Here is a 24056-nt window from a genome sequence, read left to right as displayed (position 1 = left end):
AAAATACTGGATCGGCTGCCATACCTTTAATAAAAAGGGGGGGGGGGGTACATGTTTTGTCAGGTGGTGTGCTTCTTAGGTGACACACATATTATGTTAGATACTTTATTTTAAATAAAGTGTTTGTGTTTTAAGAGTCATCTAAAATGCTGGAAAGAGTATTTCACCTACAGCACCACAGCGTGGCACCATACCTCATTTACACTTTTAGTTTCCGTTTTGGTGACAGTATGCAGACTTTGTTCAGACAGAGGCTAGATCCTTGAACGTTTCACTGCGACGGGTGGAGTGAAGCTGGAGAAAGACAGAAGAGTCACAATCACGTGCTCCCTCACCTGATCCTGACGTGTCATCTCAGAGAGGAGAGAAAATTTAGAGAATAAACCTAATTTTCGCCCAAGTCGTTCTGCAAACGGAGGGGGAGACAAACAAGAGTAGTGACCGAAGGGTTCGGCGGTGTGGAGGGAGTCCTCTTGACCCGCCGACGCTCTTCGCGCTCACCTGTCGCTAGGATACTTTGCCCTCCTCCGCCGCCATTGATGGCAGAGTGATGGGGGAAGTGTCGCTGCTCTGGAAGTTGGTCACCGTCTGCTGCTGAAAGCAAAAACAAGGAAAGTTAGTTTGTGAATACTAGTGGACTACTACTAGCCTAGTGGAGTAACATTAACCTTATTCTGGTCGGGGAGGTGGAAGTCATGGAGTTTGGCGAAGAGTCGTCTCCCGTTCTGGCTTTTGAGAAGGACGCGTTCGAGCTGACGGTTGAAGATGTTTATGACATTTCCTACGTTATCGGACGAGATTTGCTAAAAGTCAGCAGCAAAGGGGACGAAGTGTCGGATTTGCAGTTCAGGATAGTCCGCGTTTTGGAAATGTTCGAATCTTTGGTCAACAAGTACAACTTGTCGGTGGAGGAGCTGAAAATGGAGCGGGACAACCTGAAGACTGAGCTGGACCGGATCGTGAAGGAGAGCTCATCCGGACAGGGCATGGTGAGTGTCGGCGTCTGTGCCGGACCACACTGCCTCAGATTTATTTATATAGCGCCAAATCATAACAAGGTTAGCTACTTTACACATACAGCAGGTCTAGACCAAACTCTTTATAACAGTTTTTAAATTAAAGAGACCCACCCCCGCCATGAGCAAGCACTTGGAGACAGTGGCAAGGAAAAACTTCCTTTAAGGTGGGATGGGGGGCAGCCATCTGCCTCGACCGGTTGGGTTGAGAGAGGTGGGGGGGGGTGGGGGGGGGGGGGGGGGGGGGATTTGGACAGGGAGAGAGAAGAGGAACTCGGAGAGACTTTGGGAAACATGGTTAGTAAATACAATATACATGCTGTTGCTGTCTGTCATCAACAAGCAAGCCGCAGGGCCCAACCAGCTGGTAGTGGACCTGGCCGACCCGAACAGGCCGCGGTTCACCATGCAGGAGCTGAAGGAGGTCCTGCAGGAGCGGAACCAGCTGAAGGCTCAGCTGCTGGTGGCTCAGGAGGAGCTCCAGTTGTACAAGAGGTGACCCACCCTGACACAAGATCTATTCCAACTACACCGAATTTCATATATTAGTCCAAGCTATATGATAGTTGATCATATCTTTGCCAACATATTTGTAAACTTGAATGCGAGTGTTCATATCTAATTAATCTGTGGAAACTTCAATGTGAAAATTGATAATCGATATACAGGGATGATCAGCCACACTGTGAAGCCCTCTGATATTTAAGATTGATACATGGCTAACACTAATACACATTTACATATACATTTTGTAAATATTAGGAATAGAAATGTCCTTCACTGATTTTATGAAGTTGAAATTATCCTCCTATTGTAGTTTGGTCATAAATAATTACTACCTGACAGTGTGGGATTTTTAATATACAGACCATTAAGCCTAAAATATTCTTGGTGAGCATTAATCCCTACTGCTTTTTCTTCTAGTGGGATTCTGCCACAGACTGAACCAGCCATGGTGGAGGTGGCTCTAGACACACCAGCAGCAACAGAGCCCAGTGAAGCCACAATGAATGATGTAAAAGAGGAGAAGACAACAATAAGCAAACTGTGAGTAACAAGATACAGTTCTTTACTGACTACAGAAATTTGTGCAGACAGCAACAATAATTCAAAAGGGGGATCAAAGCATTTGTTCCTTAGTTGTACAACACATATAGCTCTTCACCTCAGAGGGCAAAGTTTCAATAAAATCTAGAGCAGCAACCACATGATGTTGAAGTAAACTAGGAGGGAGGGTGTTCTCCAAGCCTGTCTCCTGTCTGATAATAATAAACTTGTGACCAGATGAAGCCATGCCTCTGCTGAGGATGTTTGTGTGAGCACTGAATGAGAAAAAGACCTAAGTTGAAAATTACTGGGGAATCTGCCAAACTGCTGTCAGTAATTACTGGCTGCTATGAGGCAGTTTTACTTCTCTGTTCCATGCTCTGGAAAAAAAAATAAACTTGAAACTACATTTGGACCTTTTCTGTTTGTAGGTTTTCATTCAGGCGAAAATAAGAAAAACTGGAGAACTGACCGTACAGACGACACACAGGATTTGCTGGCACATCAATTAACCTCTTTTATATAGACAATTGTTTATGATGTGTATTTGTCAATCTAACAAGCACTGTATTTTATACTGGAATCTTCAACCTCTGAGGGGTTAGAGGAAACAATTATAGTTTTGAGAATACAGCATATATGAATCAGAAAGTTGCAGTCTTCAAACAAAACTGGAAAGTATTATCTCATGGCTGTTAGAGATTATGCTGACTGTATTCCCTTGAAATCAAGTTCTGTACGGGTTGGACCATTTATTCTTTAAACAGCTCCATGTCATCCTTCTCAGCTCATGCAAACTTGCAACATACTCACCATAAACTCTGGTATGCACACATTAGTGACAGGATAATGTGATAATTATAGTTGGTTAATAAACTTTGGATGAAGAAGACACAATGGCAAGTAGGTTGAAAGGTCCAACATTGTAGACGGTGAGATTTTGATATCTAAGTGTGAATATTGTGACAGTATTAAAACATTCCATCCATTGAGAAATGCTGTCAGTTTGCGTTAAACTGTGCCTTAAAAAGTGCCCACTCAAAAAGGTCAATGGTTCTGCCTCTACAACATATATGCATATATATTTTTGCAGTCTCATTGTGCAAAAGCAAGGAAACTTTCACTGCATAAGAAATAAATCCACAACAAGCTATTGAAGGGGCTGTTATCTCCAAAAACCACAATTCATTATATTTTTATTTGATATTTTTAGAACTCTTAACCATTAAGGTCAGAGCTGGAAGGAGGCGAGAATTCAAGTTGGTTTTATTTCTCAATTTACAGCACAGGTAATAATTTACAATTAATACAATACAAAAAGGAGAGCATGGACAATGTGACACCTGTCAAGGAGAAACACTCTAAAATCTCAGATACAATTAGATAAGAAATATATAAATGCGTCATAAAACATTAGGTTAAAAAAAAAAAAAAAAAAAAAAAAAAAAAAAAAGTTCAATCTTAAGCCTCCATACAAAAAAAAAAAAAAAAAAAAAACAACATGCGGAGGACTATTCGTCTGCATCATATTTTACAAAAAATAAGCAGGACAGCAGAGAGCACCAATTCATTCAAAATACAAAAAAAAAAAAAAAAAAAAAAAAAAATCAGTATTTGAGCCAAGGGTGTGCCAAGAGTGAGGCTTTACTCCGATCACCATAGTCATACAGCAGCTCCTCTCCCACTTTAAGGTCTCTGGCAGCCACTAAGATCAGGTGGGGATGCCCATCGATGGCGTGAAGTTTAGTCTGGCAGTTGCCAGTTTTACTGTGGTTAATCAGTCTCCCAAGACGACCTGTTTCCTTCGTCGCGTCTATGCTGTAATACAAACACAACTGTCACAACAACATGAGACAAATATTCCCCCTACAAATCAGGCAGTAAATTTAAGAACAATTCTGCTTTCAAACCCACCAAAAGCTTTAAGAAATATAGGAATTATTTAGCCAACAAGAGAACAAATTTCTAAAGACCAAGTATTTTTTAATGTTATATGGGGGAAAAGAAAGGAATAGTCAAACTTGCTTATTAAGATTATTTTATACTCAAACTTATGTAATTTATAAGTGTACGTGAGTACAACATTTTAAAGGAGTGTGCAATTGCAATTAATGATTCCAAGAAAGCTGACAAAGTGGACAAAGGATTTAAAACAAATTAAAAGAATATTCTCATCTCTTTTCAAAATGGTGATCAATAAACTTACCAATATGTCTTAGATTGATACTGGAAGTAGTACATGTAACAGCCTGTTTGGGGATTTTGAGCATACTGAGCCTCTCTTATTTTGGCCTCAGCCAGTTCCAGTAGGTCTCCATGGTACTCCACAACAAAGTCTCCTTTTCTGAAGCCCTTGACAGCAAATACTCCTCTTCCCTTTCCTTCTATGTGTTTTACCTGTTTACATTCAAAAGTGATTACGTGTGAAAAATGTTTTATTTTGTGAAAATGGAGGAGCAGAATAAAAATTAACAAACTCTTCAGTGCTTACTTGTTTGCACAAAATAAATCTGCTCAGTATTCATGGGTGTGCACCTCACCAGAGTGACAGGTTCAGATTGTAAAAAGTTACCTGCATTCCTTCTTCAATGTCATTCTTTATCAAATCATCAATGTGTCTGTGTTCTTCGTTCTGTTGACAATTTCAGCGATTAGGTCCAAGTTAAACATTCTATCATGGTAGAGTTGGATAATCTTTATGTACATGTTTTACAACACAAGAAACAATTGTTTAAAATTTAAAACCATATTAGAAAGCACAAACCTTTAACTCTTCCTTTGTTTTTCTACTACTCCGCCTGATGGGGTAATAATCTGTAACCTTTCTGTTTTGGGGTGTTTTATTCTCCATCCTGAGAAAAACATTGAAGCTATTAGAGATCTAACAGAGATCTGTTGGAGGCTATGAAAAAGGACAAGTTATTTGATTCTTAAAGGACACTGACATGTTATTTTTATTCACTCACTTTTTTGCTTTGAGCTTCTGACCAGTTCTACTCCGGGGTTTAGATGTTGAAACTTTTTCCTCTGCCGCAGACCTGCCATTTGTGTGTGTGGTGGATTCTTTTTGATCAAGCTGCTCAGTGGGTTGTTCACCAATCCCATGACTCTGACAGGGAGTTTCAGGCTTCTGCTCTTTGGACTCAAAAATGTCAGATCTCTTTTCATGAGGCAGGCCTAGCGTAAGGAAGACAGAATAAAATTAACATGTGCCTAAACCATTGAGCGTTAATGGAGAGCGCAACATTCCTTCAAAATCATACTGAAGTTGTTTCATAAGATAGTAAGTCAGTAAACACTGCTAGCTTTCACTTGCACATGACTTTTTTTCTGTGGCACATGTGGATCTGCTGACCACAAGGAAAACAAATAACCAAACATGGGTATTACACATTATTAAAGCTGAGTTGTTTTTGAATCATTCACCTTTTTTTAGCTTTGACGTGTCAGGATTAGCTGCATCAGATTCATTTTCTTCCTGGATCAGAGTGCTAATGCTGTCGCTCAGGGGGGATCTGGGTTTGCATGGACTCCGTAGACTCTGGAAAATTGAATGGACTTTACCTGTGCAAACCTGCCAAAAAAAGTAAAAGAAAAAAAAAAAAAAAAAGATTATTTACTTTGGTGGAAAAATGCAAACCTGGCCCTGTGATGGACTGGTGACCTGTTCAGGATGTACACCACCCTCACCCAATGTGAGCTGGGAATGGCTCTAGCACCCCCTGCAACCTGGAAACAGACAAGTGGTGGAAGATGGATGAAAAATGCAAACCACTATGCCAGGCTGAGCAAGAATAATAAAACATATACACATGGAAGTTCACTATCATCAGGATCAGTATGAAAATCTGATGGTGTTCAATAAATGAGGTTCTTTCCAGAGACTTAGGGGAAAGCTGTCCTAGACTTCTCAATGAAACTAAATATTTCAAATAAATATGTGGTAGTCAGACTGCCTGTCATCTCCAGCTGCACAGGGCATACAAAGCATCGTGCTCACTCAGCCATTTACATTTCTAACTTGATTTCAGTTCCCCAAAGTGAAAGCTGATTGAATACACTTTATTCTGCTCCTGAACTATCGTCTCTGATTGGCTAAGACTATACAGGGCTGAGGAAAACCTGGGTCAGTTTGGTCCTCCCCCCATCGGACTCGAGTCTGGGCAATGCTGGTTACAAACAACACCAGCAGCCTGGTAAGTTCATGAATGAAGATAAAATCCTTTGCAACTACACCGACTGGAGGCAGGACCTCTGAAGTAATGCTTCTTTTCCAGAACCGAGAGCGTTCTTGGTTTGCGCAAACAATAAAACATACCTTGTTGGTTTCTGGTTTGTTTTCCTTTGTCTCTTTCCTTGAAGTGTCTTTCTGCTCACCAGTGTCCTCCGGCTGTATGCTGGTTACCTGCAGATTTGTCTTCCCTTTACAAACATGAAGAAAAATAATTGCAGGCATCACCGTCCTGTTGTGCATTAAGCAAACATTAGCGGTGAGTTTTATCTGTAAACTCCCGCAACGTTCTGGTGTTGGTCCTTTTACTTACATTGGCTGTCGGCCGCGCATTACTTACTGCAGTCTCTTTGACACAAACAACGACAGTAAGTTCGTAAATTTACCTTTCGCCATCTCAGTCAGCAGAACCAACCCCAAAGAAGGCGGACAGTCCGGTTTTCAGGTCACAGACATGCGGACATCATACTGCTGCTCTGAGGGAGGAAGGAGCTCGGTGGAGTTTAAAAAACACAGAGCTCCTCCTATTGGCTGCTGCTTCCGCGCGGAACAGGCACGAGAGCGAAGACAGTGCGCCCATTGGTCGAAGCTGAAAACACATGGAAACCTTCCACTTCCGTCTTTACCACTTCTGAGCAGGAGAGGTCTGATACAAGCAGCCGAGACAATGTCTGCTCCGTTTTCTTATTTTATAAGAAAAAATAAGAAAACTTATTTTATAAGAAAACGGAGCATGACATGACATAATGACATGCTAGAATAAAAGAAACCCTTCTAAGACAGCACAATTAAATAAATTATAACTATACAACAGTTAGAGTATATGATATGTGATACAGAGTACAGCAGCACTGGGACTTTTTACAGACATTATCACTCCGCTGTACAGGCCTGCTATTAACCATTAATTAAAGTTGGAGATGATTAAAGATGGACATATTTCCACAAACAAAATTTGATCTAAATTAAGAATAGTCATCAGACTCAGAGGGGGACGAAGGGAAGGAAAGAGCCCTGGATACATCAGCTGATATGACATCAGCCGACCTCGACAAATTAGAGAAGAGCAAAAGTGAAGCTAAGGTAGACAACCTGGGCTCTGAACTGCCTTCAGACTTGGCTGAATCTCAAAAATATCCAGTTAAATGGAAACATTCATTGCTGAACGCAATAGCACTCCCTCTAGTGTGATATTGCTTAATTGAAATTGCAATAAGCAAAAGCTTTGTTCAAATTCCAAATCACAGGAGAGACATTTTTTGATTAAAGTGTAAATATGCCACAACATTCTTGTGCATTATAGTACCATACGTGTTGCACCACAGACACACCCTGGCCTAAAAATAATTCTCAGGCCCTTAGGTCATACTTTTGTCTGGGGGAAAGCATCAACAAATATCACATAATCATCATTTTATTGTTCTTTTTGCGATGTCAGTTGGAATGTTTTCACTGAAACTATTGCAACTGAAATCGTAATATCTTCCATAATCATTACACTATGATTTTCTTTTGCATCTTCTGCAGCCACATATCCCAAGAATGACCTTTAATAACTGAAAGATACCCTACACATCACCAACATTTTACAATTCTTTACTTAAAAAAAAAAAATCTTCCTCTTATGTTGATACTTTGTGTTACAGCATCATATGAGAGACGGTTTACAAATATCAGACACAATTTGATTGTCAGTCATTCATTGGATCATTGTCAGTACCTCTTCAGATTGTGTTACTCCACTGGTATTTAATACAGAACAGACATTTCCTGTCTTTCTATCTTCCATTCAAACTTTTTAAACCGTGTCTTTCCCACATTGTATATCTACAACCTGTGCTTCTTTAAACTGTCTTTTTCTTTCCAGATTTTCGAGTGCCCTCTTCTTCTTCTCTTGTTTCTTCAGCACAGACTCTTTCTTCCTCACAAGAACTTCACTGAACTCTCCTTTATATGCAACATCAAGTCTCTCTGTCATAATTTCCCGGGCGCGCTTTCTATTTATTTCCACAGATCTGGTTTGATGGCACTAGAGGGAGAAATGGTGCAAAAGATTAAATGAGCACTGTCAGTAAATCACACTATTTTCATTGCAGTAAACTCTCAAGGTGTATTTACCAACTCTTCTTGGTCTTACAGCAAGCATAATTCCTAACCTTTCCTTTATTTAAAATAAAATAAACAACAAAACTACACTTTTACAGCACAACGAAGTTGCAGCTTCATCGTCTGCATTTCTATGATAACCAGTGATCTGTTGATGCAGAGCTGTGTGTAATCTTAATATTACATAACTTTAATAAGACTTCAAAGTGTCCATACATGGGTAGCAGTGATGACAAATACACCTAGAAATCAAAAAGGGGAATTCACCTTTACTACAATCCCAGTGGGGATGTGCTTCAGAACTACACAGTTGCTGGTTTTGTTGGTGGCCTGTCCTCCGGGTCCAGATCCTCTGACAAACTGCTCTTCAAGCTCGTCCTCATCCAGGACAGGAGGGTCTGTCAGCTGTTTTTTGCCCGCTGCAAAAACACATGTCAGTCCAGCCGGGGACGGGAGACCCGGCAGAAAGGTCCTGGGACACCTTGTCCATAAAGCCCGAACAGACAGACTGCAGATGTTTGGGATGACCGGGCAGAGCCGGGACATGTCTTCAAAAGAGTGAGAGACGAGCGGAGCAAACACACGTCAGACGTTCCCCAGACTTCCTCCAAGAAACATTTACAACATTATGATGTCCTGTATGTCCGCCGATCTTTATCCCGTGTGTTTGTCATCAGTCACGACATTTTTCACTATGATGTCTTCTTCACTCGCTCTTCCTCGCCTCAGTCGCGTCTCAACCAATCAGCAGTCGCAGTTCTTCTTCGTTGCCAAAACAGTAAGTCAGTCCGGGACCCCTTCCGCCATCTTGTGTCAGTTTAGTAAACAACAACAACAACAACAAAGTCCCGGCTGGTAGGACACAACAATGCATCGTCGACGAAATTGGCGTGTTTTTTGTTGTTGTTGTTGTTGTTGTTGTTGTTTGTTTGTTTTTTTTTATTAATCTTTTTAGGTTATTTATTTCCATTCACATTAATAATAATGTAAATAGTTTGGAAACTGCGACCATTGGTAACAGCAATGGCGCACTTTATTTTAAACAACTCCTGAAGTTTGTTGTTATGTGCCTGATAAAAATAATGAATTGACACCTGATCAACAAAGCCTTCCTGTCGGCCTGCCTGTGCTCAAACTTTCTTCTTAGTTTTGTTTACTTGCCAACACATAGATAATCTCAAACTATGGCATAACTTTAAAATGTATGTCGTTTTAAACACTGAACAACTCCCCAGTGGAAACTTTGTTTTTTCCTGAGCGCCTGTCGACCATGTTGAAGTTACTGTAATTTGACAAAGAGGTTGTTCTGTGTCTGACCACACAGTGGCACTCTGGCACTAACTCCTTATCCCAAAGAGACAGACTTTGATCATATTTAAATTTAATTTACATTTGTGTTACAATACAACATCTATCAAAGAATGCTAATCCAGTGAGGGACACTCAGTAAGGATCGTGGAAGGGAAAATGGGGATGTTCTGCATCTCGCCAAACCTTCTTACCGTGTCGCTGTGGAGGAAAAACAGCAAATTAGTTACACTTACATGATGGATATATTTTATAATCTGCACAAATGACCATCACTGCAGAGGAGTCTGGATGATCGAGACAAAGCTCTCACTTTGAACTTCTGAGAAACAGGCTGTTCTCGAGTCTCTAGACATAAATGTTTTGCACTACATATCTTTGCTTCAGACAAACATAAACATGTGGCTCCGCCTGCCATTAAAACATTCTCATTCTATGATACTTGGTCACTAAAGACCCGTAGTGTATGAATTCGTTCCAACAGAAAGGCAAATGAAACATCCATCCCATAACTACATAGCTAAGGTCTGATAACTCTCAGATAACTCTCCTCACCAGTAAAAGACCCAAAGAACCGTAGTTGTGAGACATGAACGAATCACTCATCACACCTCTTTCCTGATCCACCAAAGTGGAGCTGTGTGGATATTAACCAGCTGTTTTAGTACAATATCTATACAACACATACATTTCAATATAGTTCCCCATTGCTGAGCCTTTTTTGTGTTTTTTAAACATTTCATCATCTAATCTCCACAAACACTAGCTGTGTCTGTCATGTTGGGAAGAAAAGCACATTGCAGTGTAAAGGTGAGGCAGCATGTCTCTGTCTTATTGTGTGAGTGATGCATGTAAGTGAATTTACCTCACGATAAATAAAGTATATAGATATCTATCATATTTATAATGTTTATAATATAATCATAAAAGTGCTGTGTTGTGATGGTGAAGGAAGAAAATAGCTGAATAAAGCCGGTCCATGTGTTCAGCGACTCCCTCTCCTCTTAGCCCGGACTGCTAGTTACCATGGTTACCAGCGTCAACGAGCCAAGCTAAGGCGAAACAAGACTTAGCTTTATCGCTAGCTACACTAGCATAAGCTGAGCTAGCTAAAGTGCGGAGCCGCGACTCGAACTCACTGATTCTCGCCTCCATTTTTGCCGCCATCCTGAATCTATGGCAAGAAGTACTATCATAAAAGGAGGCAGAGGAGGAACTAGACATGGAGCACACAGGACAGTCTATTAATCCAGGTGAATAGTAGAGACAGCAACACGAGGTAACACACAGCACAACCAGCAGACCCCCCACAGACCTCACAGACTGGACCCCCAGACCACATAAAATATGTTTTGTACAGACGAGAGACTAGACTGGACCCCTTGAGAGACCAGAGGTCTCCAAATCCGGTCCTGGATGTTTCCTGATTCAAATGAGTGACTCCTGATCAGACTTCAGCAGAGCTTGATGAGGAGCTGATCATTTGAATCAGGTGTGTTGGAGCAGGAAACATCTAAAACATTCAGGACAGTGGCCCTTCAGGACCGGAGCTGGAGACCTCTGGACTAGTCTTTAGTCTCTGGGGGGGTCTGGTCTAGTGTCTCATTTACAGAGACAACTAGACCAGACCCCCCCAGAGACCAGAGCCCTCCACAGACTAGAGACAGCACTGGTCAAGTCTAACCCTAACCCTAACCACATGAATAATGAATGAAAGACCCGTAGTTATGAGTCGTGAACGAGCCACTCATTCCTACATAGAGAATGTGCGGCAGAAAGACCTGTTCGTGAACAAATCTGAACCTGTGGTGCGCATGCGCTGACCAGGAAAAAAGAATCACCCACTGATATGACTTGTTACTCCCGAGACATACAAAAGAAAAGTTCAAAATGAACGACACATCACTATCAGGGACTCACTTCGATTGATGGAACAATGAAACGTTTGTTGCGGTTGAGGGATTCAATCAGTTTCATGTCATCTTCTGACAGGGAAAAGTCGAACACCTGCAAGTTTTGCTGGATCCTGGAGGGCATCACGCTTTTAGGGATACACACCACACCCCTCTGAACATGCCACCTGTGGATATCACATAATTTTTCATTCATGTACACACAAATGTAACACAAGGTTTCCTGGAATGCGGTTGGGATAATGTCCTTTCGTACCTGACAATGACCTGGGCTGCTGTTTTCTGGTATCTCTGGGCAATAGCTCCCAGTTGAGGATCATTCAGCACACTTGGTTCATCAGAAGAGGCCCATGGTCTGTCCCCACTGCCCAGAGGGCTATAGGCTGTCACACAAACTGCCACAGACCTGAGGCACAGATACACTAGTCAACAATATAAAGACATTGTTTATTTTTGTGCTATTAAGATCGGAGTGAAAGGAAAACAACATGTTAAATGACTCACCGACAGTGTGACAGGAGATCTGCCTGAGACAGAAAAGGATGACATTCCACCTGTGGAGCAATAATACACAACTGTGACAGTTTTCTGTATAGATGGCTAAATTATAGATTCAACTTCATCAAAACCTTAACAAAGCTATTCATTATGGCCAATGAGTAGTTCACATTGTACCTGGTTGATCACAGGTTTGTGTCTGGCCACGCTGATGATATCGTCAGTCTGCCTGGCGTTGAAGTTTGACAGTCCAATAGACTTTACCAAACCTTTGTCCACTAGCTTTTCCATGGCTGTCCAAGTGTGTCTGTAATGTGTGTCAGAGTAACGAATGCTTCCATCTTCCCATCGAGGCATCAACTCTTTCCCCCGTCTACAGCAGAAACACATGGCTTCAAAGAACAAGTCAGGAAAGTGTGTGTGTGTGTGTGTTATAAACCCCCTGTGATGATCCTTGGCCACAGAGTGACCAATCGCAGAGACAAAATCAGTTAAATGTGTGTGAGAATGCTCTCACTGAAATGCCATGGGCCAATGCATGAGGTAAAGGTCCAGATAAGTGAGGCCCAGGTGGGCTAGACTGGTCCTGCATGCCTCTTCAACATCTTCTGGGTCATGCTTGGTGTTCCACAGTTTAGAAGTCACAAACAGTTCCTCACGAAGCAGATCCTAATGTGGACATTAAAAAAATAATAAATAAGCTAACAAAGCACGCTCAGCTGAATTTGGGGAAAACATACTCATCTCTCCAAACAACAGTGACTACCACAAATCTCAGTTGACACAGGCTATAGTCAGTTGTTAATAATTTGATTAATCTGATTAATTTGCAGAACGACAACGCTCTGTGATAAGCAAGTAAAAGGACATCAGGATAATTTTATTGACGTCTATTTGCAATGTTAAGAATGAATTTAAAAAAGTCAGCTTGAAAGAGAACTTTCACTGGAAATATTCAAAAATGTTGAGGAGACGAGAGGTCTTAACCTCAGAAAACACCTGAGGAATGGTGCTTGGAGTGAAAGAGCATGAACTAGTTTGATTCAACCAATTCATTGTTCAGTTTCTCACCTTCCCAGGACCAACCCTAAGAGCCAGCGCCTCCCCGACCTCCTGCTCATTGCCATAAGCAGCAGCACAGTCAATGTGTCTGTACCCGCAATCTATAGCTGCCAGCACAGCCTGCTTCACCTGGGGAACATGGATGTAAGCATCGTCCATACACTTTGTTAGTGATTCAATAATATTATTGTGTGTGTTTATTCCTCTACCTGCCCCGGGGCACTCTTCCACGTGCCAAGTCCGACCATGGGCATCTTCTGCCCTGATGAAAGAGTCACAAAAGTGTTCATGTTCCAGCTCTGATGACCCGATGGAGGAAAGACGCTGACAAAGGACTGAGTGAGCTGTTTACTGTCTGAGGGATATGCACCCTGTGGCTGCCCAGTCATCATGACTAAATCCTAATACTTTGTTACTGATTATCACTCACACCTGAATTCATTAACTTTTGTTCTAAAGCAGGGGTCATGGATACGTGGGCACAGGCCTTTCACAAAGCCATTTCTGTCAAACATGCAAGCAACAGAAACTCTATCCGCTGAGCTGTCTCATTATTTGTATATTTTTTTCATTCCCTAAACTGAAAATACAAACTCTCTGTGAACCCAGCCTTATAGCCAGAAATAGCTGATGCAGCTATATGGTATTAGTCACAGAGTGGTGTTACTGCGGCATCTCAGAAAGCCTCCTCACGGTTCCCTAATTGTGTGCCACATTCTTGCCATGCAATGACACACGACACACACAGAGGGATTATTAATCAACCAGTGCAGTTGTCTCACATGATCAGTTTCTGAACACACATTACCTGCCCTGACTGTCTTTTGACCATCTGTGTAATTCACTAACAGTAAATATTATCCAGATTAAATCTAGAGAGCATAAAAGCCTCAGTCCAGGGATCAGATGCTGTCCATCTGGATTTGAACAGACTGAGGTCAAAGCCTTCCTTCATTTGTATATCTGGAACAAAACCTAATGGAAAAAAGTCAAAACGCGAATGCACCTACCAAAAGAGCATTTATTAGGAGTATATTCAGTATACCTGAATCCTTGACTTTAGTCTAGAATACTTGGGTGCCATTTGGGAAATGGGAGTTGGTAATGCAGGCACAGGTCACAATGGATGGGAAGAACGGGCTTCTAGCAGGGCAGATGTAAAAGCCTGGTGCTGGGGAGGGGGCTGCTACATTTGCTCAGGGTGGGAAGCAGGGGGTGCTGGCATCTTGGTAAGGCGACTCTTGTGATTGGAGTGACAGCTGCTGATGCTGGTTATAACGAAACACAAATAGGATAAATGTCAGGACCCCCCCCCCCCCCAAACACACACAAAATAAAAAAAAGACACAGCCTGTTCACACATTTGGTTTATTTTGTCCAATTTTGAAAAGATCATAAATATTGTCAAATTCACATAAGCAGTGACAGTGAGTCTTTCAGCAGCAGCACGTGTGCATTTTGGTTGTCACCAAAGTCCAGCGTCCTCTTGGCTCTGAGTGGCAGGACATGCACACTCAGATGAGTCATTCAAGTCTCTCCCAACGTCTTTGCCAGTATCTTTAATGAAAGATATGTGCATTCTTCAACATGCCACATTCATACATATATACATGACTTACTCAGGTTGTGTGCACAATCTGTCCTCATACATACATTATGTTGTTGCTGTAAACTACAGTAGGAAGAGCTGAAGAGAGCTTTCAGGGCTCCCTGCAGCTGCGACAGGATACCGCTGCTGCAATAATACAAAACCTGTTTCCTCAACAGGGTTTTCTACTTGAAAAAACTAAATGTCTCGTTCCACAGATGTTACAGAGGACAGAAACAGGTATCAATTACACACTGTAGAATTCCATGAAACTTTATGGCACTGCTCACAGTAGCACCAAGACATGGCCTTTAGATGGCACAAGAGAAAGCAGAGTATACATAACAATGCTGGGTTTCCCAGAGGAACATAAACGCCCTCAGCTGAACTTCATACTAACATCCCTCTGAGAAATCCAACCTGTACTTGTACGGCACTTTACAGGGATGTATTGGCAAAATTCTTCTGTCTTTTATCAGATCTCTCTTGAATGCTTGTCCCTGTTTACATACAGTAAGTTGATTGATTTTACATTGCTTACTTGATGTTATTCAAAGATCACTAGCTCCCAGGTTTTATGTCAAACACAGCACAGAGCATTGTCTGTGAACTGTTGGCTGTATACATTAGTGTAACCTGTTGTGTGTGCGTGTGTGTGTGTGTACACATGAGGTGTGACACTGTGCTAAGGCACCTTAATGTTCCTCGTATAGAGCCAGGGTATTCAGCTGAGAGCAGGCCCACAGCTCAGCTGGAGAAGCACCCATAATATGTGCAGACTGTGTTATCCAACATTGCTGTTACAGAATGTGATTGTCATTCTCAGATCTCCCAATGCTGAGAAATGCTATTACTATTTAGAATGACGCAGGACTTGAAGTGCATTGTGGCACAGAAGACACCTGACTATTGGGGAGACAAGTCATACTAAAAAGTAAGCAGCCTACCGATTTCAAGCACAATGCTTTATTAGACCGAAAGCAAGAGGAACACAGGTGGCAGTGGGAGAGATGTTAAAACTGTCGTTGTTAAAATTGGGGTTTGCGCTGAACACACTGAAGCTGCTGGTACACTCAAGGTAAAAATAAATAACCCTATTTGAAACCTCCTTTGGAAAGGAAAATTCTGGAAAAATTGCTTCTTTTAAAAAATCTCACGCTTCATCCTATCACAAAAAGACGAGGATCAGAGAGTTAGACAGCATATAAAACCACTGATAAATCCGTAAAAAACAGAGTTAAGAAAAAGAAGTTCTGGTAAAAGCCATGATTGTGCTGAGCCCGTCCTCAGCACCGCTCCACTGCTCGGGGGCTTGTGTGTGTGCCTGGGCCAAAACAAACACAAACAATTACATCCTGATACTGCCATTTGTGTTGGCATTCTTTCTCCATCCACCCACTGTGACGTCCTTACAAACCACAGCGTCTGTCACTCTGTTTAAAGCTGTGTGCATTAACACAGGAGAGTTAATTAACTTAAGGATCAAGATACAAGTGAAGAGTGGATGATGGAGAGATGGGGGGTGTTTTGAGGGGGTTTAATCTAAGTCGAGAGTGAGTGGAGGTGGACGGGTTGGATGTGAGTCTGCCTATGACTGGGGGAGGTGTTGTCTGATAATCTCTCTGGACTGAGGGGGGATCCTGTCGGGAAAACGGACTGAAAACTCCACGATGAGATCACCACGCTGTGATGGGTTCTTGGGGAAAGGCAGGCCTTCCCCTCTGAGTCGTTTCACTGTTCCTGGCTTGATGATGTCGTGGCAGGGGAGAGAGATGACACGGTTTTCCAGCGTGGGAATGCTAACTGTGCAGCCACATAATGCCTGGAGAGGAGATTGAGAGGGTTAATATCTTCAGAAAATGAAATGCCAAAGTCATGAAAGCCCAATGAATTTATGTTTCCATGAACTAAAAACAAAATTTTTCATCATTCTCGTGTTTTCTGTTCATGCGTGAGAAAGGAACAGCAGGCTTGCCTAACAACTCATTTTTGTATGAACTACGGCGCAGTGGGCTCGACAAACAGCAACATGAGGAAAACATGACTTGGCAGTGGAAAGGTTTTTTCGGTGTTTATGTGTGTATGTCCATGTAGATGTAGAGGGTTTTGGAGTGCGTGTGCCTGTGTGTATAAGTGTGTTAGTGTTGGAGGGGTCTACACATAACACAGATGACTAATTTTAGCAACTGTCTCATAGCCAGGGCTGATGAAGTGAGGCAGGAATCGGCTGAGCTCGTAAATAGTTGCAGGGCTTGTCAGATGGGCTGGCAGGAGGAGGCGAGAGAACACACAAAGACACACTTAGCCTCAACTCCTTATCATAAGGCCTGATGAATCCAGTCAGAGTGTAGAGAGTGCTAAACTCAACGCAGAGACCTGTGGTTATCACGACTTTGCAGGCTTTCCAGTGAGTATCACACCGGATTTACGTTGAAGAGCAATAACTATTTAAAACCAACTCTGTGAATGAACATCCTGATGAATAATGTGAATAACTCTTATAGAACCCATATCTACGCAACTGCTGCAGAACTGTTTACTACACAAAGTAAAGGCAGCCTATCACTACCATGAAGGTGCGGAAAAAGAAAGGATGGCCTGTAACAGGTTTAGGTAAGGAAAAACAGAAAAAATTGATGAGAAAGTAAGAAAAACATAAAAAAAAAACATCTTACATATTGGACATACAGCTATCCAGTTGAAGTGCTTTGATCTGTTTTAATTCCATGGATTGGTTGGTGATATATTTCAGTCTGGACTGAAGTGCTGAAAATGGACTGGCTGATCGACTGAGAGACTTTAATACCCTTTGTGTGGCACTACACGGTTACAAAACTCTATGCTACATCAAACCATTGTTTGGATGGAAAAAGTAGCATTAGTTCAATTTTGCCTCTTAGTTTTTTCCATAACATCTCATCTCCTAACACCATTCATATCAAAGCAGCCAACCCCTGGAGATGTAATAGCTTAACCTCTACGACCCCGGTCTGCACCATTACATCAATGTGGACAATGTTGTACGAAGGCACTTGAGGGATTTTCTTGTCTCGTCTGGTGTTTTTTTTTAAACAAACAGGGATGGTCATGTGGACAGTTGACGTTTAGTCCAGCAGAGCAGCTGCTTTCTGAGTTTTCCAGCCATGACATCATTCTCCATTTACCCACGTTATACGTCACACAGTGATTTAGACCTCGCTTCTTCTGAACACTTCCATTCACCAGCACAAGTCTTACACACAGACGCAGGTTGCCATGACGCTCGACACACAATACCAGCTGATCTGAGGGCCCACTGATTGCATAAGCCTGAGCTCAGACTAGATAGCTCTAGACACTGGCACACATACACATACAATGACTTTGCTATATTTGAACCGATCATTCATCGCCTGGGCCGATGTGCTAAAATGAACTATCACTGTTAAAACCAACAGTGAGTTTGTTTTCTGCAATAAGGAACGAAAGGAGTGACCTCACCAGTCAATAAATTTTATATAGGCTTGAATATATTAGTATTGGCTGTTTATAATTAGGATTAGAATATATTAGCATTTTTAAATCATTGGATGGGTGTAGCTGGTAAAAGTGGTCCACTTAGCCTTTACAGCCCAACAGTTACAGTTTGCACCTTCTTGCGTTTGGATGTGGGCTTTGCTGATGAGCTGAGAGCAGCTGTGGCTGGATTCAGAAATGCATGGCCACAGATGATACCAACTCACTGCAGAGGCATCATTAATGCCAGGAAGCATGGCCCTGTAAACCCAGGTATTGGCTGGGTTTAGGGAAATCAATGTGTCAAAGACACACAAAGCTTTCCAGAAGTAGGACTGAAAGTTGCCTCCACCAATTCACAGCATGACCAACAAGCCAAACGAAGCTGCTCGTCTGGAAATGTTTTAGGCAGACGAAAAATGTCTAAATAAATACATTTATCTAAAAAAGTATATTAAATCCAGCTTAATCTTTTTGCTACTGGATAGCACCCCATTGTTATATTATCTATCGGAACTTAAAGCAAAGCGGAACTACTCGCCACTCCTTGTTTCCTCCCAGTTACAGAACACCATCGCAAAGCCCTGTATGTTTGTTGTCACGCCATCGTAGCAGCCTCACCAAGCCTGAGCTACCCAAACAAATCTAATTTAATTGTTCTAACTAACCAGTCAGCCTAATGTTAGTAAATATGAACCACACAGAGCCACGAGTCCCGTGTTTTCTGTTTTCTACATTGAAGAATTAAGCATACACGTAACCAACCAGCATAGTAAAGCCAAAGAGATTTTTTTTGATCAGTTTGAATGTGAAGCTGATTTATTTATTTATTTATTTATTCATTTAGCATTTTTCTGTACCGAAAAATCTACCTAACCGTGATTTCCAAACCGAGGTAAATACCCACCTGGGACTTTAGCGTACCGTTACATCCCAAACTGACTGGTTGCATAACATTTATCACACTGTATGTGGCAGGCGTTCGGGAGTGCAGCGTTGAGCTGGTGCTGTATTTTCACTGCAGTATCACATCTTCAGGGAAGCAGGGCAGAGCAGTGGAATATGAGTTCTTATTTGCTTTGGATACTGAATCATCTGACCCACTTCCCTAATACTCCCCGGATACTAACCCCCCCGCCCATCAACATTGTTTACTTCTCTCCCCAACTCCATCTTTGTTGGCTGCCTCACTTCTTATCTGCTTGCTGTAAGAGCAGAGGGCTTTAGTTGTGGGAGACGGTGCAGCTTTGACCAAGCACCATCAACTGCTCAATGGTGCTTGCAAACTGTTAATTGCACTTATTAACAAGGCCATGTTCATGTTTATGCTGTGTGCAAGCACCATTGTTTTCACAGCGAGAGCTGCTTTGAAGCAAACTATTTCAGAATTGGCTTGAGTTGAGGACAAGCAAAGTTCTCCTGACCACTCCGGCTCAGAAAACCTGCCATTCAGCGAGCACGTGGAGATGTGCATGTGAGTGACAGCTATTGGAAATATTAAAGCCGCCGATGTAATTCACAGACAGAGCACAGCTGCACTGGACCCGTTGCCCTTACAGGAGCAGCTAATTAAATTTCCTGCCTGTCACAGTCATAATATTCTGGGTTGTCACCAGTGTCACACTACAATCCTTCTTTAGCCAAATGTGTTTGCAACTATGCATGAAGATGCGAGAGTGTGCACACTTGTACGTATGGTATGTATGTTTAGGCCTGTGTGTAGCTTAATGTGTGCCGGTCTCCATGGGTGTTTATGTGTATGTATTTATATAGCAGTGCAGAACAAGTAAGGACAACAGTTCCATGCCGTTCACACAAGGACACCACATTCCTGTTTTCCCTTTCACACTGCAGTGACTGTGAGTCTGTTTCCACTGATCTTTCCCTCCACCAACACACACACACACACACACACATTCATTCCTCAATAGGATGAGTATGACCGCATGTGCAGGACATAATCTTAACCTTAAATGAAAGTCACACTTCCACTGTTTTCCCACGATGTCTGACAATAATAAAAGTGGAAAAATATAATTTTTGTATATTCATACAAAACTTTGCAGCTCCATTAATACATAATATTCTCCGCCTGGTTTGATGCACTGGGACTCAAACTACCAACCTCAGCAACAGTAGTGACTCATCTACATGCAGAGAGGACTGAAGATAAATAGAAATGCAGACAGTGGGAGAGAAGTGTGAAGTTAAATGAAAATGGACAGACGCACCTCTTTTAGACTGATCTTGCAGTTATAAATAATATTGGAGCCATCTCTCTTGAAGTGGGCGTGCCCTTTGTCCTTAAGTACAAAGGCTATGTCGGCAGGAATGTTCTCTGGGGTCTCATCCCCCTCCTTAGGGAAGGTGATCTTAGTCCCTTCCTTCCAGCCCTTCTTAATGACAATGTTGAGGATCTTATCCTCTGTCCTCATGCTCCGTCCGTCTGGGTTCAGTCTGCGGCGGGTGATCTTCATGCGTTTGGTGCAGCCGTGGAAGATCTCTTCCAGCGAGACCTTCAGCTCGTGGACCACCGGGGGGTCTTGCTGCTTCCGGCTAGTCCCGAGGCGCTCCGAATGCACCCCCCTCCTCCTGCGGCCCTCTCCTGCGAAGCCGTTGTTCATCCCACCTGGAAAGCCAAACTGTCTCCCAAAGTGAGCGAAGGGGTCCTCTTCATCCATGTCCATGTCCTGATCTGCATCGGTGCCGTGATCGCTGTGGAAAGGGAATCCATTGGAGCGGCTGTGGCTGCGGTTGGAGCCAAAAAACATGTCGAAAGGGTTGGAGCCACCAAAGAAGGACGCAAATGTAGCGTGGGGATCTCCATGGAAAGTGTAGTGGTATGTTGAGCTGCCGGGAGCACCTGAAGAGCTGCTGCCTCCTGTCTTCAAACCTGAGAGCGAAGAGAGGGCAGAACATGAGCCTTCATGCACACATGCAAACACCCACAACATGCTGAAAACACACACCGATGTGAAGTTGAATTCCAGACGCCTGCTCAGAGAAGAAAGAGAGTGTGGGTAACAGCAGAGACAAGAGCGAGGCCCACGTGGGCAGGAAAAATCCCACAGCATCACAGAGCTTCCAGCAGTGTTGGAGGTGGAGCAAATCATTAAATATCAGATCACTCCATCCACATTCACAACACATTCTCACAAATACACATACTTAACACACACCTTTCCAAAGGAGGCACGCGCAAACAACACCTACAAATGTTACGTACAATAGTCGCTGCTATTCATATCTCAACCACATCATGATCTTAAGCCATCCGTCTGTCAGCACACACACACACTGAGGTAGACTGGAAGGTAAGTGTTGTTGACGCTTAGCAACACACACCTTCCTCTCCATCCCCACAAAGACAAAAGCATCGAAGGGACATAAGATTATTACTTTGGTGGCTGAAGCACTGAGTCCTCCACTGCGATATTAGATTCCAAGTCTGTTCCGGAGCAACTTCAATAACAACTTCATCCATTTTATCACCTGTTTAACAAGACCTCGCTGACAGGGCTGAGGCCTACTCACATACACAGACGGACAAACAGACAGAGTCCTCACCTTCCTCTCCCAGCTGATCATAGACGACCCTCTTCTTGGGGTCACTGAGCACCTCGTAGGCCTCTGCTATCTCCTTGAACTTCTCCTCTGCATTGGCGTCCTTGTTCTTGTCAGGATGGAAGCGCAGTGCCATGCGTCGGTAAGCCTTCTTGATCTCCTCCTCATTGGACCCCTTGGGGATGCCCAGGGTCTTGTAGTAATCCTTCCCCATAGCTGTGCACACGCATACACTTGGGACTGGGACCCTCCCACCTATTCAGCTCTGTCTGTGGACGGTCACTGGCAAGACAAGAGGGATACCTGTTAGCGTCCTGCCCTTCTGGGCTGGACTCTGATGAGTGATGGAGATGGGAACACGAAGTCCTGGTTTTACTAACTGTTGCTATGGAGACGGAGCTGCTGTACAGAGGAATCCCCTCCACCGGCATCATGACTGGACTTCTCTTTATCACATACTGGGAAATAACTGCACTTATTCTGGAAAAACTGCCATTTTCTTTTGCCGGGTGTAATGTACACATATTACTGTAACAGTGACTGATCTGCCTCCAGTTCTGCTGGACACAGGCTGTCAGACAGAGGGGAGACTGTCAATGGACAGGACAGACCGAGGAGACACACCGGCTCATATCTCAGACAAAACACACAGTTACTCAACATCTGCCCTTTGTATCGGTGATATTTAAATCTCCAATGTTTCCCACATCAGCCCATAACATGAGAATTGTAAAATTAGAATAGAAATCATTACACGAGAATACTCGACTGCAAATTGGAAGAAAATGATGAGGAGAAGAAAAAAAAAATGAGAACGGAGTATGGAAATAATAGGATCCTACCAGGGTTGGTCAGCGGTGAACGGGGACACTCAGGCGGACATGGCCCGGCTTCCCCCTGTCTCTCTCGGTCAGCTCTTGCGGTCTGCCCGCCGCCCCGGCTCTGCGTCGCCTGCTCCTTATACTGTGACGTCAGGACGCAAGGCCCGAAATACCCGCTGACCAAACACTGAGGTGCGTCTGACGTCACGGTGGAAAACCTGAGACCGGTACCCGCATGGGCAGCACCGCATCCACCGCAGCTGCGCTTGGTTCAAATGGCTGAGTTAACGGTGATCTTAACGATGTTAAAATATCTCGCTTGCCTCATGGTGTGAAAATCAATCACCTCATTGGCTCCGAGGATCTCTCCTTAAAACCAGTTGGACTTACCGAGAAAGCCTAGATTTTGCTGAAAATGTAATAAAGCTGCACATGTTAAAGGTTTTATTTCTTACCTTGTCAGCGTCGGATCCCGGTCCTGTCCCCACAGCCTTTTCTCTCTGTCTCTGTCAGCCCACAGCTCTCTGTCTGAGCTCTCCCACCCTGAGTTACATTAAGGGTTAACTTTTTACTGAAACACTGGATTTGGAGGGCAGAGTCTTTGCAGTATGGAGGTATGGGGCTCTGCTGGGAAGGGAAAAAGTCATATTAGGAGAGAGAGAGGGAGTCCTGATAGCTGACAGAGGAACAATCATCAGATTCTGGGTGTGTGTCTGTGTGCGTGATGGATTATTCGTGCCTGGGTTGAGTTGGTATTAACACTGTTAAGTCATGTGTTGACGCTCTACAATCACATCTTGTATCTTTGTAAAGACTATAGATTTATTCAAACTCCCACTTTCCTAAACAGGAGATCTAAGACAAACCTTAACCCTTCATGGTCTTCAACACTGCATTTATAACGTTAACTCCAGACCTTTGACCCTAGATTCATCAGCCACACAGTCCAGCATCGGTCCTATAAACCTGTATTAAATTGTTCTGAAAAATGTCCGTCATCGTGGGGGAGATTTGGCTCATGTGAAGATGAACATTATATCCTGAAGGCCAAACATTCCTCTGTGACCTCACCACTGTTTCCTGTCCAGAGCGAATCAACAAGCAGCCTGTCCAGTTCTCCTTGAAAAATCACATATATTGAGGCACCAGTGGAGGTCTGAGTCATTATCCACGACTTCTACCATTATGTGCTCAGAACGGCACGCTCTGTGCGGAGAAGCTCTGCCAGGTCAATGCAGGAGAGAGAGAAAGAGGGCGAGATAAGGACTCATTTAAGTTTGAGTCACCGCTCCCCACTGGACTGGTAATGAGGTGCAAGAAAAGTGGAGGAGTCTGGCTGACACATCCAGGAATACACCCGCTTATCGAGCACGCATGTATTTAAACATTCAAAACAATGCAATGCAT

At 43.0% G+C, this 24056-nt stretch overlaps 5 protein-coding genes across 11 annotated transcripts; 1 reads left to right on the top strand and 4 right to left on the bottom strand.

Moving 5' to 3' along the window:
* Window positions 1-363: 363 nt before the first annotated feature.
* Window positions 364-3679, top strand: rilpl2 (Rab interacting lysosomal protein-like 2). The gene is made up of 4 exons (XM_029511365.1): window positions 364-989; window positions 1360-1511; window positions 1941-2063; window positions 2495-3679. Exons 1-4 carry the CDS (start codon window positions 696-698, stop codon window positions 2514-2516), a joined length of 591 nt encoding a protein of 196 aa, XP_029367225.1. The 5' UTR covers window positions 364-695; the 3' UTR covers window positions 2517-3679.
* kmt5ab (lysine methyltransferase 5Ab) lies at window positions 3619-6784 on the bottom strand. 4 transcript variants are annotated; one of them, XM_029511363.1, is made up of 9 exons: window positions 6681-6784; window positions 6382-6485; window positions 5754-5792; window positions 5490-5637; window positions 5030-5240; window positions 4828-4915; window positions 4636-4695; window positions 4270-4460; window positions 3620-3881 (listed from the first exon to the last, which is right to left on the bottom strand). In XM_029511363.1, exons 1-9 carry the CDS (start codon window positions 6688-6690, stop codon window positions 3671-3673), a joined length of 1062 nt encoding a protein of 353 aa, XP_029367223.1. In that variant the 5' UTR covers window positions 6691-6784; the 3' UTR covers window positions 3620-3670. The 4 variants fall into 4 exon arrangements, with proteins under 4 accessions (XP_029367221.1, XP_029367223.1, XP_029367222.1 ...); XM_029511361.1 differs by having other exon boundaries at window positions 3619-3881; window positions 6382-6781; XM_029511364.1 differs by lacking the exon at window positions 5754-5792 and having other exon boundaries at window positions 3621-3881.
* A 993-nt stretch (window positions 6785-7777) lies between these two features.
* mtrfr (mitochondrial translation release factor in rescue) lies at window positions 7778-9119 on the bottom strand. The gene is made up of 2 exons (XM_029511346.1): window positions 8668-9119; window positions 7778-8323 (listed from the first exon to the last, which is right to left on the bottom strand). Exons 1-2 carry the CDS (start codon window positions 8944-8946, stop codon window positions 8093-8095), a joined length of 510 nt encoding a protein of 169 aa, XP_029367206.1. The 5' UTR covers window positions 8947-9119; the 3' UTR covers window positions 7778-8092.
* A 724-nt stretch (window positions 9120-9843) lies between these two features.
* akr1a1a (aldo-keto reductase family 1, member A1a (aldehyde reductase)) lies at window positions 9844-13660 on the bottom strand. Its single transcript, XM_029510749.1, has 9 exons — window positions 13608-13660; window positions 13391-13505; window positions 13191-13310; window positions 12637-12788; window positions 12297-12492; window positions 12126-12175; window positions 11878-12027; window positions 11629-11788; window positions 9844-9909 (listed from the first exon to the last, which is right to left on the bottom strand). Exons 2-9 carry the CDS (start codon window positions 13469-13471, stop codon window positions 9844-9846), a joined length of 975 nt encoding a protein of 324 aa, XP_029366609.1. The 5' UTR covers window positions 13472-13505; window positions 13608-13660.
* Window positions 13661-14544: 884 nt separating this feature from the next.
* Window positions 14545-23195, bottom strand: dnajb5 (DnaJ heat shock protein family (Hsp40) member B5). 4 transcript variants are annotated; one of them, XM_029510418.1, is made up of 5 exons: window positions 23105-23195; window positions 22671-22909; window positions 21832-22110; window positions 20496-21157; window positions 14545-16591 (listed from the first exon to the last, which is right to left on the bottom strand). In XM_029510418.1, the coding sequence occupies exons 3-5, from the start codon at window positions 22040-22042 to the stop codon at window positions 16358-16360; spliced, it is 1107 nt and encodes a 368-aa protein (XP_029366278.1). In that variant the 5' UTR covers window positions 22043-22110; window positions 22671-22909; window positions 23105-23195; the 3' UTR covers window positions 14545-16357. The 4 variants fall into 4 exon arrangements, with proteins under 4 accessions (XP_029366278.1, XP_029366280.1, XP_029366277.1 ...); XM_029510420.1 differs by lacking the exon at window positions 22671-22909 and having other exon boundaries at window positions 23105-23182; XM_029510417.1 differs by having other exon boundaries at window positions 22671-23176.
* Window positions 23196-24056: the final 861 nt, after the last annotated feature.

Source organism: Echeneis naucrates, chromosome 9 (genome assembly GCF_900963305.1).
Source record: "Echeneis naucrates chromosome 9, fEcheNa1.1, whole genome shotgun sequence".
In the NCBI taxonomy this organism is placed as follows: domain Eukaryota; kingdom Metazoa; phylum Chordata; class Actinopteri; order Carangiformes; family Echeneidae; genus Echeneis; species Echeneis naucrates.
This window is presented reverse-complemented; position numbering and strand designations above follow the sequence as displayed.

Excerpts from the sequence above, each read along its gene's own strand:
- rilpl2 (XM_029511365.1), top strand. The coding sequence starts at position 696 with ATGGAGTTTGGCGAAGAGTCGTCTCCCGTTCTGGCTTTTGAGAAGGAC. Across the intron at positions 990-1,359 it reads GCTCATCCGGACAGGGCATG|CAAGCCGCAGGGCCCAACCA; the intron begins GTGAGTGTCGGC and ends GTCATCAACAAG. Across the intron at positions 1,512-1,940 it reads GAGCTCCAGTTGTACAAGAG|TGGGATTCTGCCACAGACTG; the intron begins GTGACCCACCCT and ends TTTTTCTTCTAG.
- kmt5ab (XM_029511361.1), bottom strand. The coding sequence starts at position 6,537 with ATGCACAACAGGACGGTGATGCCTGCAATTATTTTTCTTCATGTTTGT. Across the intron at positions 5,793-6,381 it reads ACAAACCAGAAACCAACAAG|GTTGCAGGGGGTGCTAGAGC; the intron begins GTATGTTTTATT and ends GTCTGTTTCCAG. Across the intron at positions 4,461-4,635 it reads ACATTGAAGAAGGAATGCAG|GTAAAACACATAGAAGGAAA; the intron begins GTAACTTTTTAC and ends GAATGTAAACAG.
- mtrfr (XM_029511346.1), bottom strand. The coding sequence starts at position 8,946 with ATGTCCCGGCTCTGCCCGGTCATCCCAAACATCTGCAGTCTGTCTGTT. Across the intron at positions 8,324-8,667 it reads CCACTGGGATTGTAGTAAAG|TGCCATCAAACCAGATCTGT; the intron begins GTGAATTCCCCT and ends TTCTCCCTCTAG.
- akr1a1a (XM_029510749.1), bottom strand. The coding sequence starts at position 13,471 with ATGAACACTTTTGTGACTCTTTCATCAGGGCAGAAGATGCCCATGGTC. Across the intron at positions 12,789-13,190 it reads TTAGGGTTGGTCCTGGGAAG|GATCTGCTTCGTGAGGAACT; the intron begins GTGAGAAACTGA and ends TGTCCACATTAG. Across the intron at positions 12,176-12,296 it reads ACAAACCTGTGATCAACCAG|GTGGAATGTCATCCTTTTCT; the intron begins GTACAATGTGAA and ends ATTGCTCCACAG.
- dnajb5 (XM_029510418.1), bottom strand. The coding sequence starts at position 22,042 with ATGGGGAAGGATTACTACAAGACCCTGGGCATCCCCAAGGGGTCCAAT. Across the intron at positions 21,158-21,831 it reads TGATCAGCTGGGAGAGGAAG|GTTTGAAGACAGGAGGCAGC; the intron begins GTGAGGACTCTG and ends CTTCGCTCTCAG. Across the intron at positions 16,592-20,495 it reads GCAAGATCAGTCTAAAAGAG|GCATTATGTGGCTGCACAGT; the intron begins GTGCGTCTGTCC and ends TCTCCTCTCCAG.